General features: G+C 50.6%; 1 protein-coding gene across 5 annotated transcripts in view; it reads right to left on the bottom strand.

Annotated features, from left to right (window-relative positions):
- CNTN1 (contactin 1) overlaps positions 1–20351 on the bottom strand; it is a 1316193-nt gene that overhangs the window by 138318 nt on the left and 1157524 nt on the right. For all 5 annotated transcript variants that reach the window (XM_069627984.1, XM_069627985.1, XM_069627983.1 and 2 more), the window contains one exon: positions 6209–6312. In XM_069627984.1, coding sequence (XP_069484085.1) covers positions 6209–6312 — 104 coding nt within the window. The remainder of the gene's footprint in view (positions 1–6208; positions 6313–20351) is intronic.

Genomic DNA, 20351 nt, shown 5'->3' with positions numbered 1-20351 from the left:
AGCAAATAGACATAATAAATACTGACCAGGGGCCAGATAATCAAATCACTGCCCTTGTTTACAAATTAGAGCACATGAATTTAGCACCATTTTGCTTCTTAGATAATATTGAATGAAGGAAACGTGTTTAACCCCACTAGGTCAAAAATGAAGCAATAACAAAAGTTACTCACCGTAGTGACTACAGTGCTCATAGTCCTTAGTCCCCTTTCATCCATCCTTATGGGCACCCCCCAGCATGGGTACGGCCCCGGAACCTTAGGCAGTGGAAAATATGAGCTTCCTCTTTAAATTTAGTATAGCATGTGAAGACGCGGCCCTCGGCGTAGGTACGCCCACTAGGACTGGCCCGCCGGCCCCACACCTAAGTCCCCTTTTGACACATTGGACGCAGGCAAGCCTGGCTGTACCGACACATTTTTAGCCCCTGGCCTATTAGCGGTGGAAGGTGGGTGGGAAGTATGGAAGAAAGGGGAATAAGGACTATGAGTACAGTAGTCACTATGGTGAGTAACTTTTATCACACATTCGTCCCGTCCTCTTTGCTCCATCCTTATGGGTGACTCCACCAAAACAAATAGAATTGAGTGGTGAACAAGAGACTAGCGAGAGGAAAACAAGTTCTGGAGGACGGCCTGCCCAAACTCAGCTTCCTTCCTGGAGCTGATGTCCAATGAGCGATGCCTGCAGAAAGCTGAGGTTGTGGCCCAAGTAGCAGCCTTGCTAGACCACCGCCGTGCCCTTGGCTCTTACCGCATGAGCATGGATTCCCTCTGGCACCTTCTTACCCATGGCCATGTAGGCCGCTGAAAATCCAGCGAGCAATGGACGCCTTAGAGGCCAGAGTCCCATAGACTGTACCCCAAACGTGACAAATAAAGCCTCTGTCTTCCTTAGCGACTTTGCCCGAGACAGAGAGAATTTAAGCACCCTTTGCAGATCCAAAGAATGCAGAGACCACCTTCAGCAAAAACTTTGGGTGGGTTCGAAAGACCACCTTATGGTGAAACACTGTAAACGGCTGGCAAGTCGAGAGCCTGTAGCTCGCTAATCCAACACACAGAAGTGAGCGCAACCAGCAGAACCATCTTCAACGTCACCCACTTGAAATCCACCATGGCCAATGGCTAAAACTGCTTGCGCTGAAGCGCAGACAGCACCACATTCAGGTCCCAGATAGAATGTGGTCTATGAAAGCCCTTGAGGTGAACCTTGAACACCAGGTTTCGGCACTGAAAAGACGCCTTTATCCAGGTTTCTGTAGGCCCATATTGCTGCCAAATAAGTGCGGCAGGTGTCAACCTGATCGGCAGAATGGCCAAGTGGTCTGAGATAAAGAAAGGACATCGTCAACTGAGCAGCGGAGGGGTCTACCCCTCGATCCCGCGCCCAATGACAGAACTGGGACCACTTGTTCTTACACTGGGCATGTGCAAAGGGCTTCCTAGCCTCCTGAATTATACCCCAGTTGTTAGCTGACAAGTGAACCGGCATAGGCTTCAACTGCTCAGAAGCCAAGCTGCTCACATCCGGGTGTTGTACTGCACCCCCCCCATGCTGCCATGCTGTATAAGGAAGCTCCCGTTGCAAATCAGCAGCAGAACTGGCCCCTGCATCCCGAGCTGGCCAAGGCCCGAAAACCAGGGTCTCGACAGCCAATGCAGGGTTATAAGGAGAAGCCTGCAACCCACAGTTGCCCCGAACCTGCGGAGAATTCTCTGAAGCAGGGGAGGAGGAGTGAAGGGGTAAGCGTTGAGGTTGTCTGAGGAGTGGTGGAACGCATCCCTCAGGCACCCCGGATACTGTCCCGTTTAAGATGCAAACATAGGGCAATTGTGGTTGTCCTGTGACGCAAAGAGGTCGACACACTGCCTTCCCTACAGGCAGAATAGAGAATCCCGGATGTTGCTGTCCAATTCAGATTCTTACGTGTTGGACCCCAACCGGCTCAACCTGTCAGCCTCTGCATTGCTTTCCTGCCAAAGATGAACTACTCCGATTCAGATGCACCGAGACAGAGCCCATTCCCAGATCGAGACTGCCTCCATGCAGAATGCCCTTGACCTGGTTCTCCCCTGCTTGTTCAGATAAAACATTGCTGTTAAATTGTCGGTCCTGACCGGCACCAACCTGGCACCTATCAGGTGAAGAAAAGCCTGGAGCGCCAAGCCCACTGCCTTGAGCTCCAGTAGATTGATATGAAGCTGACCTCCTCCCTGGACCTTGAGCCGTGAATGTTATACGCTTCCAATGCCACCCCCCAGCCCTGCAGGGACATGTCCAATGTCACCGCCAGAGAGTGCTCTGGGGGGGATGAATTGGGCACCCCCTGCCACATTGTTGTCGAGGAGCCACCACTGTAGGTCCGGGTGAAGAGTAGATGTAACAGATAGTCCGTCTGGCGGTGAACCCATTTCCTGGTCCAAGGAAGCCACAGGGTGCAGCTGGAGTGGTCTCATCTCGAGTCTGGTGTGTGGAATCTTGTGAACACACAAGGCCAGTAGGCCCAGCAAGTGCTGAAACCACCACGCTGATGACAAGGAGCTGCGAAGAAAATGGAGCACCGCTGTGCGGATTGAGGCCAGCCGTTCGGGAGTAGGAAAGACCCTCTGCAGAATGGTATCCCATCTGACTTGTAGGAACTGTAGGCACTGTGTGGGGATCAGCAGGGACTTCTTTTGGTTGAGTGAAAACTCCAAATGGATGAGCACATCAGCCACCCTCTGACACAAATCTAGGGCCCTCTCTGGGGCACTGCACCTCACCAACCAGTCATCCAGATAAGGATACAGGTGATGGCCCTCCAGACTGAGGAGGCTCAACAATGCGGTCATGAACTTGTAGAAGACGCGGGCGGAATTGAGGGCAAATGGCAGAACCTTTTACTGAAAATAGTGTTTCATAATCGTGAACAGCAGAAATTGTCTGTGCGGCTGAAAGATGGAGCTGTGTCGGTACACCTCCTTCAGGTCTAGGGAACACATCCAGTCTCCTGCACATAGTGATGCTGCAATCTGGGCGGGTGTGATCATCTTGAAGCATTCAAGGGTCAGGGAAAGGTCGAGGAAAGAGAGAACCAGGACTACTCTCAGACCCGCTGGGTTGTTTTTGGGTACTGAAAAAATCTTGGAATAGAAACTAGAGCCCATCTCATGTAGAGGCACTGCTCCACCGCTTGCATGTCCAACAGTTTCAGAATCTCCCTCAACAAAGCAGGAAAGCCTATCTTCAGCATCAGCGGGGAACATGTGGGTGGTGAAGGAAGGTTAAGACTCAACCTCGCGGAGAACAAGGAGAAGATCGAAGGGTTTGACAGCATGCGCTTCCATGCCTTGATATACAGATTCAGGCGGCCCCCAACAGGAGGGCCATGGTTTATTTTATTTATCTATTTATTTATCTATTTATGTATGTATTGTTCTTATATAGCGCCCAAAACCTGAGGTACCAAGGCGCTTTACTTGAAAGGTTACAGTGAAAGAAAACAAAAGTGCTTACAGTTACAAAATTAATATTATATGGCGGGAGCAGGTCATAGTTAGTGGGAAAATACATGGTGCCAGCCACATGTTGCATGGCGGCAACTACATACATATGCAGGTCATAGCCAGATGGCATGTATATGGTTCCAGCCACTTGTTGCATGGCGGGAGCAAGACATATATTTGCAGGGTCTTTGTCAGTGAGCAAATACATGGTGCCAGCCTGACTGTAACTTCATTGTTTTTTCCCCCGTCAGAGACTGGGGTGGAGGCGGGTGAACCAAAAAAGCCCCTTGTGGTGTGTTGCTGCTTCCGTCGGTGTGTGCAGGGAAACCTGTCGGACTGATGGGTTTTCCTCTCCTGGAAGCCTCGAAACCCACCAAACAATCGAGGCTTATGGTCGGACTTCCCAGGGCTTTGCAGGAAGGTTTTCGGCCCCAGCCTGGGGGTGCGCTGAGGGCAGAACTGGATCCTTCTTCAGCTGCCAAAAATGACAGTTAAGCCGTTTATTCAGTTAAGAATTGGCCTCTGGCTTCTCCCAGACCTTTTGTAGAGGAATACCGGAACTGCAGGCGGATTTAAGAGCCACGACCTCGGCCTACACTCCCAGCTCCTGCTGAGCTGTTCTGGGTGTGGGCTTCCCAAATACTCTGCCAGCCCCTGGAGCCGATCATGGAATGCTTTGACCGATGCGTAGGCCTTGGATTCCTTTGCATCCTGCACCGTCGTCAGTGTCATCTTGAGCCGGCAGGGGGTCAGGGTGGGGATGTGGGGGTAGAATGGTGTATGGTGTCCTGCAGACCCCCTTGGGAAATCTCCTGATGGCTTGCGCAGTGAACAGGCAGAGCTTGGGACAGCAACCTGGAGGAGGCGGTGGGGGAGGCTGAGGCAGAGGGGCCTGAAAGGGAAGCAGAGGCTGGGCCACTGGGACTGGGACAGCCGGTGGCTGTGCAGAGGCCCCAGTGGCGGGTTTGGAGGCAACATCCGGGGGACAACATCCCAGATGAGATCCTTAAGATAACCTGCCATCTGCTGCGACCTCATGAGGGCCAGGGACCGCTCAAAGAATCGATCCGCACAGGCTGCCTGGCTCAGGCTGGGAGCCTGGCCCTTCAAAGCACTGCGACCTATGTTTGTTCCTGAACCTCTGGGGCACTCAATGGCCTGGCAGGTTCAACCCCTCTCGGGGCTTGTAGCAGATAGCCCCACGGCTGACTGGCATAGTGGAAACCTTGTGGCGATTAATGCAATGAGGCTTGCCTACACCCGGCAAGGAAGGGGCTGTTGTCACCCTGCAAGGGACTCTCTGAAATTGAGATGATGGCACCCGGGCCCGGACATCAGGAACAAATACAACCTTGCTGGTTCCATCGTGGACTTGGAGGATGTCCTGGAATTTGAAGGAATCTCCTGCTGGAGACTGCGCGGATCCAGTCCTTCTCAGTGGAGTCTGGCCTGGAAGGCAGTGCTACATGTTTGGCAGCTTTTTGGGGTCCGGCGCCGGAAGTTGAGGAATGCTTGGGGTCCCCAAATGGGATGGCCCTTACCATGTCTCAGGGACCTCAGATTGTGTTCCGGAGGGAGTGGTCCCCTCAGTCGAATGGCTAGAAGTCCTCTGGCGCTGACCCTTGACCTCAGTGATGGCTCCGGTAGGCCCTCCTCCCTCGGTGCAAGCACCGGTAGTTGATGAGCTCGAAGAAGAAGCCTCTGCCCTCTTTTTCTATCTGGAGCTCATAGGCCACTCACACCCTTGTGCAATGCCAGTGCTGGATAGCCCATCAGAGGCAGACCCGGTAGGGACCCTAAGCCCTTCAGCACATGTGCCAGTAGCCTTCATGGCCTCGGCATACCTGTGGTAGAAGAGCCCGAGAGGACCCTCCCAGACATTGTCCATGGGAAGGAATTTCTAGCTGCGGTGCCTTGTTGAAGAGGTGACTAACCTTGTTGTGCAACAATGCTTTGGAGACGAAGATATCCATGTGGTGAAGTGTTGAAAATCTCCCTCCAGCGGGAAATGCGTTTTCTGAGGAAACGTAGAGCAAGGGCGCCACACGCTTCATGTGCATCCCAATGGTGGTCGGGTCCCAAGCACTCCAAACAAAGTGAGTGGGGGTTGATGCCGGGAAGGAGCAGTCGCTTGAGGCGTACCTGGAGAATCCTCCAGAGACTAACATGCGCCGGAGAAGGCGAGGAGCCAAAAGGAGTTAAGATTGGAAAAAAGAAGCACAGGGAAACATGCGAAGGAAAGAAAAACGATGCAGGCACAAGCTGCCAGGTCCGATCCTTTCTGAGTGGAAAAAGGGACTGAGGTGAAGCGCTGGATGACAGGGTCTAGTGGGGGTGCTTACGCACACTGCCGCACCCCGGCACGCTATACTAAATTTAAAAGGGAAACACATATTTTTCACTGCCAAAGGTTACGGTACTGTCCCCATGCTGGATAAGGATGGAGGAAAGGGGAAGGGGCGTACGAGTACCAGTTATACTGCATACCATGAAATGTAATGTATTAAGTGCATGTGTTTTTATTTCATGCAGCAAGCAAGGGACAAACAATAATCTGATTCATCTTTGCCTTAGGGCAAATGTTTTTAGATGATACAGATTGTGACAAAACCGGTTTGGTTTGCTCCATTCCATTTCCATGCAAATAACTATGAAGAATGTCTTTATGTCATGCACTTTAGAGTCTGAGGAACAGGTTTGATAATAGTATCTGAACTCACCTGATACCCTTCAACAGACTGCCCGTAAATTGGCTGCCAGGATACACGTACTTCAGTAGAGGACAACACTTCGGTAATAATCCCTACAGGAGGATCAGTTGGTGCTGAAAAAATTCAAGGAAACTATCACACATTTGTTTGAGTCCCTAAAAATTCATATTGATCAACTTTCCTCAAGTAAGATATGCTGATTTGTTACCTTTCTGTGATTCTATAGTTTAATGTATTTTATTTCCTGTATTTGATTTAGTGCAAACCTTGCCACAACAGATAAAAGAACAAAACATTATTACGCTTTAAGAAAAACATAGCAAATTAGAATGAAATATAATAGAATAATACTTTTTCATCCCTTCATTGACTCCCTCTTGGGTATCCCAGATCTGACCTTCCTCACCCTTTAGTTCCCTGACCACTAGACGTGTTGTTTCGTTTTTATATAGCCACGCCAGCAGCCTTCCCGGTTTATCTCCCCCCGCATGTTGCCTCTCAATATATTTTTTATAATTTTACTTACAGAGTCTGTCCCAGTGCTCCCTACTAGTTTGTTGCAATAGATTCACTCGTGCGGTATCCTCCTGTGAGGTGCTCCCCCTCTGCATTATTTCTTCTAGCTCCTTCTCTGTCTCTTGCAACTCCCGCTCTATCCGCCCCGTACTACCACTTTGAACGCCTCCCATAAGGTTCCCTCCGATTGCACACTCCCTGTATTAATGTCAAAGTACTCAATGATTGCCTCCCTTAAGTCCTCACGGAATCCTGCATCCTGCAGGGCTTCGGCCCTGAGATTCCACATCGGGATTCTCGCCCGTGGCGGCTGGTACCCCCACTCCAACACGAGGGGGGAGTGGTCAGAAAGCACTCTGGTCTTGTATTCAGAGCCTATCATTTCTATTACTAACTCAGAGGCCACAAACAAGTAATCCAGTCTTGTGTATACGTTATGGGGGGCCGCATAGTGCAAGTACTGCCTGTCTTCTGGGTGCTGCTGTATCCACACATCTTCTAGCCCAAAATCCCGCAATAGGGCCAGTAATGCCCTTGCGGCCGGGGTAGGTCTATCTAGTTTATTGTCTGACCTATCCAGTTTGGGGTTCAATGTGCAATTAAAGTCCCCTCCCCAGATGATGGCGCTGCCCAATAAGGGGCTAAATTTGCCGTAGAGGGCCCTGAAATAGGCCGCCGTGTCCTGGTTGGTGGCGTATAAGTTTATGATGCTCACATCCCTGTTTTCTAGCATCCCCCGCACCACTAACATTCTGCCGTCTGGGTCTACCGTAGACTGAAGCAGCTGAAATGGTCCATGGGGTGCCATTCATGTGACCACCCCCCTTGCGTATGCTGAGTATTTGGCCCCGGTGGTGGACCCCCTCCACTTCCTCTTGACCAACTCCAGTTTATCCCTAGTAAGGTGGGTCTCCTGTAATAATGCTATGTCCACTTTCACCCTTCTCAGGTACATCATTACTTTATTCCTTTTCAGGTAGCTATTGAAGCCTCTCACGTTACAGGTTACAATTCTGAGGCTACCCATAGCCATGCATGGTTTGTCCCTTCTCCCCCTTTCCCGGGTTTCCGTTCCAGTCTAGTGTTGCATAAAATTGGGCTCGTACCCCTCCCTCTCCCAACTGTAACTCCCCAACTAACCCCCCAAACCTCCCTTGCTCAACTATAAACCACTGCATACAGCCCCTTCCCTCCCTCCTCCCTGCCCCGCCCCAACTGGTACCCAGCTCCATCCCTGGATCTCAGGCTCCATCCGCGTTTGGTCCTGCATTGGAATGCCAAGATCAGGTACCCGGTAGGGAGGGTGTCACCGATATATTGGTGACCTAACTAGTCTATACGTGGGGGTGTGAGAGCCTGTTCCATAGGGCTCCCACTCTGTTTAGTAAATTGCCATGTTCAAGGATCGTACATGTGTAGCTCTGGTCGCTTTACCTCGACAGGCAGTATCCTGCCCTATATTCTAGTCCCAATGTCTGAGACTGCGACACCCTGGGTGCCACGGTCCCCATGCCACTGTAATTCAGGATCTTGGCGATCACCAGTCTGGGGGGGGCCCCGGGGGTGGTTTCCTCATCAGAGCCCTATGCGCACGTTCCACCGCAAACCAGTGGGTCAGCGCTCCCCCAGTTATCTCCTGCAGCAGCATCGATTCGACATACTCGGTGGGGTTGGGTCCCTCAACCCCCTCAGGCAATCCTACGATACGGATGTTATTCCTCCGAGCACGTCCCTCTGCCTCCTCCGCTCTGCTTTCCAGGTTGCCCATGCGTTGTTGCAGGGCACGGAGCTTGGACTTGTGGGATGCGCATGCTGCCGTGTTCGGGGCCACTTCTTTCTGCAGGTCCCCTGTGCATTCTGCCAAAGTTCTGACATCTTGCCGGAGGAGATTCATCTCCTCCTGTACAGCCCACACTGAGCTCCAGCGCCGCTTTCAGTTCCACCATGGCAGTTTCCAATTTGGTTTTCCAAGCGACTTTCAGGTCTGCAATTGCTGCCAGGATCTCCTGATCTTTGCTCGTGGTGGCTATGCCGAAAGTGGGAGTTCTTTCCTTGCTTCTAGCCCCCTCCCCCACTGGCGATGTTTTGGCATACTCATCGATCGTGGGTTGCTTGCCCTTTGTTTTAGGCAGTATGTTGGCCATCCTGACGGCGTCTGGGTGTGCGAGTGCTAGCTTGCAGTGTGTAGTCTCTGGCCCGCGCCCGTCCCATTCTCAGCAGCAGGGAGACCTAGGCGTGTTGTGTTGGGGCTCCTTTGTGCTTCCAAAACTGCGCCCGGGGTGGGTTGTGTCCTCCGGCGTAATTGTGCGCTGGCGTGTCTCTTCTCCCGGTCAATGCGCCCCACCTCCTAGTGCACCAAGTCCATGATTGCTCCCCAAAGCCCACGAGGCGCTTCTGAGTGACTTTACAGTTCTAGTGTGCCTCAACGGTGGGCTCCGCCAAGTCACAGGCGCATCCTACGCACGTGGGCAGCGTACCGCGGCCCTCTCATCAGAGTGCTCCTCACTCCTCTTCTCCCCCCGCCTCACCTGGGGGCCCAGGGGTATCACCGTACGCCAACTCTTGTGTCCACCTCACCCGGCCCTCCTTAGTGGGGGCACGTATTTGCCAGTCTTTTGATATCTTTCATGTATGACCGCAGCCCAGATGCCACACACAGGGCCTCTCAGCACGCCCCCAGCGCACATGTGCCCGGGGGCCCCAGGTCTTCAGTTGGGTCCGGGTATGCCTGCTCCTCGTCAGCCATGTGTGTGGTGCCGGGGCCTCGCTGATTACTACCGCTGATGCGCACTGGCGGCTTGTCAGGCAGCGTCCCCTTTATCATGGGCGCCGCTCGCGCACTGGTTTGGGTGGCCCAGCGTGGTGATGTGTCCATGGCCAGCCTCAGCGAGCCGGCCCACCTTCATGTGTAGGGGTGGCTTCCCCAGGCCGCGCCAGTCCAGGGCGCTACTTGCCTGGCACTCTCTCCGGCCCCACTACACCCCTTGGCATTGCACCACTTCGGGTGTCCTCCTTCTGCAGGATAGGCTGAAGGCACGCCCTCCAATCGCCCAGTTCGGCGCCCCATGGCCGTCCTGATGCCGGCCTGCCCTGAGCTGCCTTGGTCTCCTTGGGGCCCATCTCTCTTTCGGGCCGCTTCCCTGCCAGCCTCGTCGCATTGCTGCTCAGTGCAGTTGCGAGGGCCGTGCCTATGGATCGTGCCCCCTACCTGGCAGTGCAGTCTCATGCAGCTGCCACCATAGGGCCGCCGTATTCCCCAAAGGCAAGTGCCGGGGGCAGTATAACGAGGATCATGACCGCTTCGTGTCTGGTGCGGGTCGTGATCCCGACACCCTCCGACTCATTCACCCAGGGCGGTTGTGCCCCTGCAGTATGCCTTGCGGCCAGGCGTATTCTCCGCTGACTTTTAGGCTTCGTTCACGCGGCCGGCTGGCACCTTTATTTGAGCCCCCGATCCGCCATCTTGTGCCATCGTTCTGGGATATGGGACTTCGGCAGGGATCATATCTCCAGCTCCCAGTGTCCCGCGGTCTCCAGAGTTGCAGCGCACCTGTGTGCCGTATTCATAGGCTCATACGAGGCGTTCCAGAGCTTTAATGCCTCTATATATGAATTTTTCAGTGAGGATCAGTATCCGGATCACGGGAGCTCCACCAGAGCACAGCTTCTCACATGGCTCGCTTAGCCACGCCCCGTTCTGCAATGTATTTATATTTATTATTCAGCTAACACACTGGCCCTTCCCACACATACATTCCTAGTTGTTAATTTAAACTGTTTACTCTTATCATGCTTCTGCTTCCCACAGTACAACTTAAAAGACAAAACAAAGCTGGGCTACATTCCACAGCTCTGTTAGTTCCCCCAACACTGATCACATCAACCTCCAGCACCTGGAAGGCACAAAAGACTTCCGTAATCACAAAGCTTGCAAAGTCTTGTTGCTTTTAGTATGAGGGCCGATTCTGAGATGCAAACAAACATAGAAAAGTGTTCTTTCATGTAGGAAGAACACTTTTCTTAACAGCACCATATTCTGTCATAGTGAGAATGTGATGGGCTGGCACCAAAGCCTCGACTTTCGCATGCGCTTGATTTACGGCTTGACAACAGCCCTAGCAACTATTACTGATGCATGGCAGGCACTGCGAGGGGATTCTCCGTGTGAGAAACATGAAGGTGTCTCCCTGTCTAGTTCCCACAGATCTGTCATCCAGGTGGCCAGGACACGGCCATCGCTTTTTTATCCAGTTCCTGGGGGGTGGACCAGTGCGGAAGGATCACCTGGATGGGGGTCCTTGGGGAGTGGGACACTGAAGGGTGAGACATGGTATCCCCCTTCTTTGAACACCTTTTTCCCATCCTAGCACGTTGGTTATTCTAAAACACTACCTCGCCCCTTTTCCTACAAAAACACTTTCGCACAACACAAAAGACAATGGACTAACACCAGCGCCGTTTACCTGACATGTCCCAATACAAGGGTCAGGCAAAGTCAGGCAATTGATCAGAATCACACATACCTGACAACCCTTTCCCTTCCTCACAGGGATAAAAGGTGGAGCACGACAGCGTGCTATGAGCAAGGTAGACTGCACGATGTGAGAGCTAACTCAGCACAGCAGTTAAAGAGGAAGCGAAAGACGGTGCAAGTCAAGAGGACAACAAGGAGAGAAGTGACCTTGCCCTTATCGACAGAGACCAGTGAAGCCTCAAGTGAAGGCATCGTAAAACCGCAAATAATAGCCAGCATGTGTTGCAGTGGATTTCAATGGTGCCCGGGCGCCTCCTCCGCTAACAGTGAAGCTGGCGAGAGACGTATGGCCCAATGGTACCAGCTTTGACTCTACAGACAAGAAAGCAAAGAAATTCATCACAGCCGGAGAGAAGGGGGAAAACAAGTAGTAGAGGAGTCTAGCACCAGGTGGGTTCTCACTCAAGAATCTCTGGGTGATTACCCCACGGTAAAAGACTATGTAACCAGAAGGTCTTGGGAATAGGCGAAGATAGGTAAAAGTGGTCATACAGGTGTCTTGTAAAATACTCTGTACTGTCGAAAGTCTTTGACCGACCGATGATTGTTAAAGTTAACGGAAGTGAATCCTGCATGGCACAAAATTAGCAAATGAACTGTGTTTTGTGAAGATTAGCAAGAGTGAACCCGGCCGAGGGATGCTAACGGAAAGGGCCGAAGTCTAAAAGGCCCATGTGGAATTGTTGTTGAAGATTTGTGAAATCATTGCAAGACAAGGGAAAGGAAAGTGTCTCCCTTGTTATTTGGGGTCCGAGCCCGGCCGAGTGAGATCCAGGGGTGGAAAGTTACCACCCAAAGCTCATTGAGAAAGGAACTGTTTTGACAAAGTTTTTGAACTCGACTTGAGAAGGGTCTGCGCGCAGAAGAGGAGGACCAATGTGTTCATAGAACAAGAACTTTGTGTTTGTTTGTGAGAGCATCAGGCCTCGAAGGCAAGAGATGTTTCATTACAAAGAGACTTAACCATCAAGGAACCTGATAGCTCATATGGAACTGTTTGCTCGTGCTGGGAAGCTCGAGCGTGTGCTGTGCTCCAATGTCCCACCTTGTCCGCTGCTAAAAACGTGGGGAAGGGAGACCGTGAGGCAATCACATCATGACTTATTATTTGTGTTCACTTTTCTTCTTTATTTTGAACACCCTATCCCACACTCTTTTGAATTTAGCGTAAGGAATTGGCAATAGGTTTTTTCTTAGTTTAGGCCCTTTTATTTTGACTCAACGCCACTAGGAAAGGCTTATTTGGATTTGATGGTTGATGCTTGCTCCCATTTTAATTTAGGTTTAGTTAAGGTGTTTTTCCACCCTGCATTAATAGTTTAATAAACAACTTTGACCTCCGATCATTTGTGTGTCTTTACTGTTGCCATCATGAGTTCCTTATATCCCCCTGAAAGCCCTGGTTTTGCATGTAAAAAAACTAGTTAAACTATGTCACCTCTAGGGTGTCTTAACATCTACTGCACACTTTTCCCTTCCTACTGATGGCATTTCTCAGTCTGCATCACCACTTTCATTATTTACAGAAGGGTGAAGGACACTTTCGTAAATAAGAAAAGTGAGCGACGTTTTAGAGATACTCACAATGTAACTGTTGAACACGCTGGCTCAGGAAGACGGATTTGACCCGTTTTTACAGCTGGAAAGCACGACATCTCCCCTCTCAGCTTTCCACCCACTTCAGAATGGTGGGGCTGAAAAATATAAGGGAGAGTGTCTCCTTTTTACACAGCTTCCCAAGCTTAGAAACGGACCCACAGATGCCATATGCTAACGTACGGCATCTACATACTTAATCTGAGGGAATTAATGTATGTATCCATGTTGTCTCTTGTGGTGTTTTAGCGATCAGCTATTTGGCTCGTTAAGTTTGTCACAATGCTTTAAATACGCCTGAGTCCTCAGAGCTACATAAACATTGATAACACAACACAGCATAACATGAAACGAGAAACACAATAATAATATAATCACAGAGGAATAAAATAATTTATGAACTGGGAGAAACACTGAGTGACATATTCTCAAACCTTTTCTTGGCACACATGATGCGATGCGCGAGTCACAAAAAGGTGCATCCAAATCTACAAAAGCGATCAGAATTTGTGCATCGTACATGCACACATACAGATGCCCTTTTGTGCCCCTTTGCGCATATACAGAAATCAGGGGGCGTTTCTGCACATATTAAAGCAGACCTTAAATTCACAAAAGTGATACGCTTTAAAATGCATAGAAAACTAAGACATTCCCCTGCACCTGTTTGAATAGGGAAAGGGTATTTCCTGACAGTGTCAGGAATTTGTTTAGGTTTCACAACAGCGGTACGATCCAATGCTGTCCCAATTGCATTTCTATACCTCAAACATAGAAACTTGCAATGTTTTTGATTGGAGCCAGTCATACTACAGTGTCCGGACTGCACCCCTAACATTAATGAATGCAAGGGGGCTGGCCAGCGCATTCTGCACTTCTGACCAACCCTCCCTGAAATGCATTGGTCACCTTCGAGAATAAGGTGACGTGTGCGCTTCTGCAATGAGAGCAAATGGAAAAAGCACAACCTCTGTGCTTTTTAAATTTGTGCACATTTCTGAGAATCTGCCTCTGTCTCTTCAATGCCTCGTAAACTGGTCAAGGAAAAGGTGCATGGATTAGGAAAAAGGTAAGTATTCCAGAAGCTTAGCACTGTCGTCTCATTCGAGAGTTGCATCACGCTACGAACAAATGAATATTCAGCCTAACCAGGACAGTAATCCAGCCAACTCCAGACAAAGGGTGGTCAACCCTTACTACAGGCTACCCAGCAACCATTCTGGCAACACCTACCTATACAATAGCCTTGATAAGGACCCTAGAGGTCAAAACATGTGTCAGCTGACCACACTAGCCTATATGTCTTTTCCTTAAATAAAAACAATTGGATTTTATTCAAACAATCGTGCGGATATTCAACCTTCTTTTAAAAATAAGTGCGAGCTATCCGGGACCCTGTCTATTACCTGTCACAGATGAAACCTGCTTAGAAGCTAAAGATGTTTTCACTTGCAGGATTCAGGACACTCCAGACTTTCTGGCACCCAGGATGTGTATTGGGACCAGACATCCCAGCCCACCTCCTGGAGGCGCACACACAAGGCATGCAGAAACCCACAAAAGCATTGGGATTCGTAGGAAAATGCATGACCAAATAAGGACTGTCCCGGGTCGACCCGACCTGGGGAAGGTGAAGGGGCAAGATGGCCAAAGGACAGGACAAAGTACCTTGTGGCATGGCCATTTTGGAGCCAAGCCACCTATTTGTGCCAAAACACGGTTAGCGTGGTTAACATGGCAGGAAAGGGTTAAAAATAATGTGAAACGATTGCTGCCACCAGTCCTGTCCATGACACATCTGCACAGTTCATAAAAAGTCCAGCAAGAGTATCTAGGGCCTTTGGAAATGACTATAGACCCAAGTGTGCTGTATGGTAAGATACATTGCACACTTGTTACATGTTGCACAAAAGTTGCAACATGAGAAAAGGACTAAGGGAAACAAAGTCTCAGAGTACTGACTGTCTTAAGGGCATGTCAGTTTCCCCATAAAAAGTGAGCGAAAGCCCAGAGGAGTGCAGCTGAAGGCTGTGCTTCTCTGGCAAAGTCAGTCAGTGGTGTCTAAACAGCAGCAACATGTTTGGGGTTTGACACATGGAGGGAAAATGACATACACATATGAAATCTTTCGTAACACCTAGTACCCTTGTAACCATATCTTGGTAAAGTCGCTCTTAGTGTCACATATCACAGCCGGTGAGTCGAGGGGAGAACCGATTAGAACCGGGCTGTGTTGAGTGAGAATCGCGAAAGTGTGAAGATGTACGAAGATTAATGAGCTGACTATGGACTATGAATGAACTGTAAAGTAAGGGGAAACCAGCGTAAGAGGGAAACCAGCACCACGTGGGTGCTAAACTCAAGAGACTCCGGTTGGAACCCCATCTGAAGGAAACTACAAGTACCAGAAGGCCGAAGGAGGGCCAGCGAAATAGGTCAAAGTGGACATACAGAGGGTCAAGCAAAATCCCTGTATAATCGAAAGACTTTGATCTACAAGCACTGTGAAAGATAGGGAAGTGAATCCCGGAAACATTGAACTGTGTATAAAGGAGACCATTGAAAGTAAAATGGGGTCAGCGCCCAGAAGAAAGGACCCAAGGATGAGCCACTATCACCCTGATCGAGGGCCACAGTAAGCCCAGTGAGGGGAGGCTAAGAATTGAGAGGAATGGGTGCCTGGCTTAGGGGGATCCAAGGCTGAAACATTGTCACCCCAAGATTGAGAAGAGTGAAAGCAAAAGTTAAGAAACGGCAAGAGTGAACCCAGCCGAGGAAGATCCAAGGGTGAAGCATCACCCGAGTACTGACAGTCAAGAGGGGTCTGAGCCCGACCGAGGGAGATTCAGGGGGAAGCTATCATCCAAACGCCAAGTAAGAAAAGAACTGACATATAAATTAAGGAATACGATATGTGAAGGGTCAGCGCCCAGAAGAGGGGGACCCAGGGGTGAAATCATCACCCTATCTGAACTGTGTACTATAGTTGAGAAGGGTCAGCTTCCAGAAGAGGTGGACCCGGGGGTGAATCATTATCACCCTAACAAACTTTCATTTGGTTAAAGGAACTTTTGTTTTGTTATTTGAACACATCAGGCCTCAAGGCAAGAGACTTTCCAAGGAAACGAGACTTGGCCATCAACGGTCCTAAGAACTGCCATTGGAACTGTCATCTGGTGCTGGAAAAGCCAGAGACTTTACTGTGCTCCAAGGTCCCATCTTACCCCGTGCTCGAAATGTGGGGAAGGAAGACCCAGGCTACCGCATCCTGACATATCATTTGAGAACACTTCTTTCTTTTCTTGGGAAATATCCCACAACACTTTTTGTATTAGTTGTGAGGTTTGGCAATAGGTTTCTTAGAATAGACCCTTTTTATTTTGACACAACGCCACTAGGACTGTCTTATTTTTCATTTGTGGTCGACGCTTGCTCCAATCTTAGATATAGGATTACATTTGGCGTTTTTCCAACCTGCATACAGCACTCATCGTTTCATGAATACCCTTGAACTGTGATCACTTGTGTCTATCTTACTTGTTGTCACCATGAGTTTCTCACATCGCCGAGGCAGGAGTTCTGGCGGAGGTCCTGAGCATCAGGGTGGGAGCGAGGACTGACATCCCCCAGCAGAAGGATGGGGAGGCTTTGGCCAAAAAGGGATGGCTCAAGCCCCACTCCACACAACCCACCACCAAAAAGCTGGATGCTAGGTTTAGGCAAGCTGAAGGGGACAGCATACGGCTCCCCACTCACCCGGAGCCTCTGTCATCAGTTATCGCTGCATCATCAATGTATTTCAAGCCCCAGGCTTCCTCACTAGTACTGCCATGACGGCCCTCCTGAACAAGGAATAAAAGACCCTTGAATCATACGGCAAGACGGTCTATTCAAATACCGGGCGGTACCGCAGGCAGGCTAGCGCAGACGCCATTCCCGCTGCGGCTGACCAACGCCTGTGGAAGGAGATCGCAGATTTACTGCCTCATTTTCGGCCTGACATCCCTAGGGATATGCAAGCCTCATTCAAAGCAGGCCTAGCTGACGCGAAACCCGTGGCTCAGGACATTATGGAGGCTTCCGTAGTCCACTTCGACACGGCTAACAGAGCAATCTGTCTGGCAACAGACATGAGGGGCACAGCCTGGCTGAAAGCTACCAGCTTCAACCCAGATGTGCAGGATGGGATACTCGATCTTCCTTTTGAGGGGGTAATCTCCACTGATGAGGAGCTCGATTAGAAGAGCAGCTCTCAAACAGCAAAGTCTCTGGTCATTCTTACCAAACCAGCAGCTAAACCTTACTCTCAGACACAGTTCCGCTCAGACAAAGGGTGTTCATTTGGCGGCTTCTGGGGGTTTCATGACTGCACAGCACGACGCCGGACAGGTCTCTTAGTCAGCACCGGAGAAAACACCACAAGGCATCAAATAAGGGGTTCTGCCTGTCCCCTTCCTCTTCATCAGCCTCTGACCAGAAGAAACAATGATATTTCGTTTCAGGTCCCCAGCACTCCAGCCGGAGGCAGGCTGGCCCTCCACAGTCAGACTTGGTGGATGAAGTTCGCAGACGCATGGGTCATCTCATTGGTGTCCGGGGACCTCTTCCTTCTCCCCCTCCGAGTTCCACAGATCGGCACACCAACACTCCTAGTGGAGATTCGCTCCCTTGTAGAGAGCAAAGTGGTAGAGCAGGTTCCCCCCTCCCAGCAGGGGCAGGGCTTTTACTCCTGCATCGTCCCAATCCGGAAGAAGAGCCAGGTGGGCCTGAGAGTGGTGTTGGATCTATCTTCCCTGAATCTTTACCTACCCATGCAGACGTTCTAGATGGTGACACCAGCACTCATTGCCGAGACAGTGTGGGGGAGGCTGGATGTGTTCCCTGGACCTGAAGGAAGCGTATCTCCACGTTCTCATTGTGCAGCCTCACCGGGTCTTCCTCAGGTTCCAGGTCATAGGCCTGCATTTCCACTACAAGGTTCTGCCCTTTGGGTTAAATTCAGCTCTGTGAGTCTTGACAAGGCTCATCAATGCAGTGGCGGCTCTCCTCAAGTTGGAGGGGCTCCACCTCTAACCATACCTCGACGACTGGTTAGTCAGGGATACTTCTCCAGAGCTGGTTCGAGACCCAACTGACAGGCTAATCTCTACCCTATCCGAACTGCGATTTTGGATCGACTACCAAAAGTCTCAGCTCACTCCTACACGGACACTAGTGTTTCTGAGTCTGTTGTAGGACACACAGCAGTGGAAGGTTTTTCCCACAGGGACAAGGTGGTGGCAATACAAGCTGCAGTCTCCCATTTCTGCCGCAAGTCAATCTCCACAGCCTCGTGGTATCATCCCCTTCTGGGCTTACTAGCAGCATGTGTCCTGGCAGTCCCGTTCACCAGGCTCCACCTGCAGAGGCTCCAGTTACATTTTGCAGTTTCTTGGGATCAGGAATCAGGCCATCAGAGGGCTCCCACAACACAAGATCTGCACCTCGACCTCAGATGGTGGTAACAGGAATTGAACATTTTGGTGGGCAGACCATTCCGTTCACCTCCCATAGAGTACACCATTACCATGGACTCCTCACTCCATGGGTGGGGGGGGCCACCCTGGGAACGCACTTGGTGCAAGACCTTTGGTCCCCGACCGACTGGTAGAATCACATCAACTGGCTGGAGCTTATGGCTATATGGTTGGCATTCAGGTCCTTTCTGCCGGCCATCAAAGGCAGGTCGGTGTGCATTCAGACAGACAACATAACCCGCATGTTCTATATCAACAAACAAGGTGGTACCAGATCCCTGCAACTGTGCGTGATGACCCTGGAGATCTGGCGATGGGCTATCAGTCAGGGAGTGTGGCTCTCTGTGGTCCACCTTCCGGGAGAGTCCAACCTGGAAGAAGATAGGCTCAGTCGCCTGGCCGCTGACAATTATGAGTGGAAACTGAATGGGAGAGTCCTGTAGGAAGTGTTCAGCAGATCGGGCCACCCAACAACAGATACAATTGGACGTGTCAGCAGTTCATGTCCAGTGAAGGAAGGGGATGCAACTCTTTATTGGATGAACTCGAGATACCCTGGGACGGGATGTGGGCATACGCATTCCCACCCACACCGCTCGTGCACAAGTAGTGAGCAAGATCAGGAGCTCCAGGAACCTCAGGATCATCCTAGTGGTGCCTCGTTGGCCGTCGCTGCCCTGGTCCTTTGACCTGCGACACAGATGTCACTTCAGCCGGAGATGATACTCCCCCTCGTGAAGGGGCTCTACTAGCACAGAAGGGAGGTGCAGAGCTACACCCCTCTCTGGAGAGACTAGCCCTAGCGCCTTGGTTCCTGAGCAGCTAACGCTCGAGCACCTTCAGTTGTCCAGCGACAATCTGGAGATCATTCAAAGTGCCAGTAGTCAGGCGACGTGTAAGAAGTACAAAAGTAAATGGTCGGGGTTCTGCTTCTGGGCAAAGGAACAGGGGGCGAACCCACTGGCATGCACCCTCGACCAAGTCTTGTCATTCTCAGCTTATCTGGGCAGGTCTGGCATCCAAGTTGATACCTGCAGAACCTACCTGGCTGCTATTGTTGTATATAGGAACTCTGACTCTCTGATCTTGTCTTCAGCCAATCCTGTAGTAAAGAAACACCTGACGTGGTTGACCAGACTTTATCCCAGGTCAAGTGTCTGCATCCCGTTTGGGACCTAAACGTAGTACTAAGTGCTATAGCACACAATCCATTTGAACCTATGACCTCAGTAGACATTAAGTTGGTCATTCTGAAGACAGCCCTTCTCGTTTGGCATACGTCAGCATGCAGAGTGAGATCCAGGCGCTAGTCGCCTCAGAGCCATTCACTAGATTTCACAAAGACAAAGTCGTGCTCTGCACGCTCCCCAAGTTTCTTCTGAAGATGGTATCATCCTTCCATATCAACAAGATGATTGTGCTCCCCACATTCTTCCCGTAACCCAAGGAAGATGCAGTGAAAATGCTCCACTGCTTGGATGCCAGGAGAGCGTTGAAATTATATCTGGACAGAACAAAGGGCATCCGCAAGACGGCCACACGGTTTGTAACAATTGGAGAATCTTAGCCTGGGCAGCAAGCCTCCAAGGCATCCATAGCTCGATGGATGATGGCAGCGATCCAGGAGGCATAAAAGGTGCAGCGTAAGGATCCGCCGCAGGGCATGCATGCGCATGCGGTAAGCGTGAAGGCAACAGTCGCTTTGCAGCGCCATGTCCCTGGCAGATGATCAGCAGTGCAGCAACATGGGCCACGCCGTTGGCGTTTTGCAAGCACTGTTGATTGGATACAAGTACTAAGGCTGATGCAGCATTCGGCCAAGCGGTACTGCAGAATCTATTTGTCTAGAAGGTCAGGCCCTCCTCCCCAGGCCAGAGTGTCAGTTGTAATCGCCCATACAGGATGGAGGAAAGGGGACAGGATGTAGGAATAATTAAGTGTTACTCACTGGAGTGACTAACATACTCCTAGTCCATGGTCCCCTTTCCTC

This window comes from Ambystoma mexicanum, chromosome 12 (assembly GCF_040938575.1).
Source record: "Ambystoma mexicanum isolate Mex_15411 chromosome 12, UKY_AmexF1_1, whole genome shotgun sequence".
Classification (NCBI taxonomy): domain Eukaryota; kingdom Metazoa; phylum Chordata; class Amphibia; order Caudata; family Ambystomatidae; genus Ambystoma; species Ambystoma mexicanum.
Note: the sequence above shows the minus strand (reverse complement) of the source record. Positions and strands in the feature narration are given on the sequence as shown.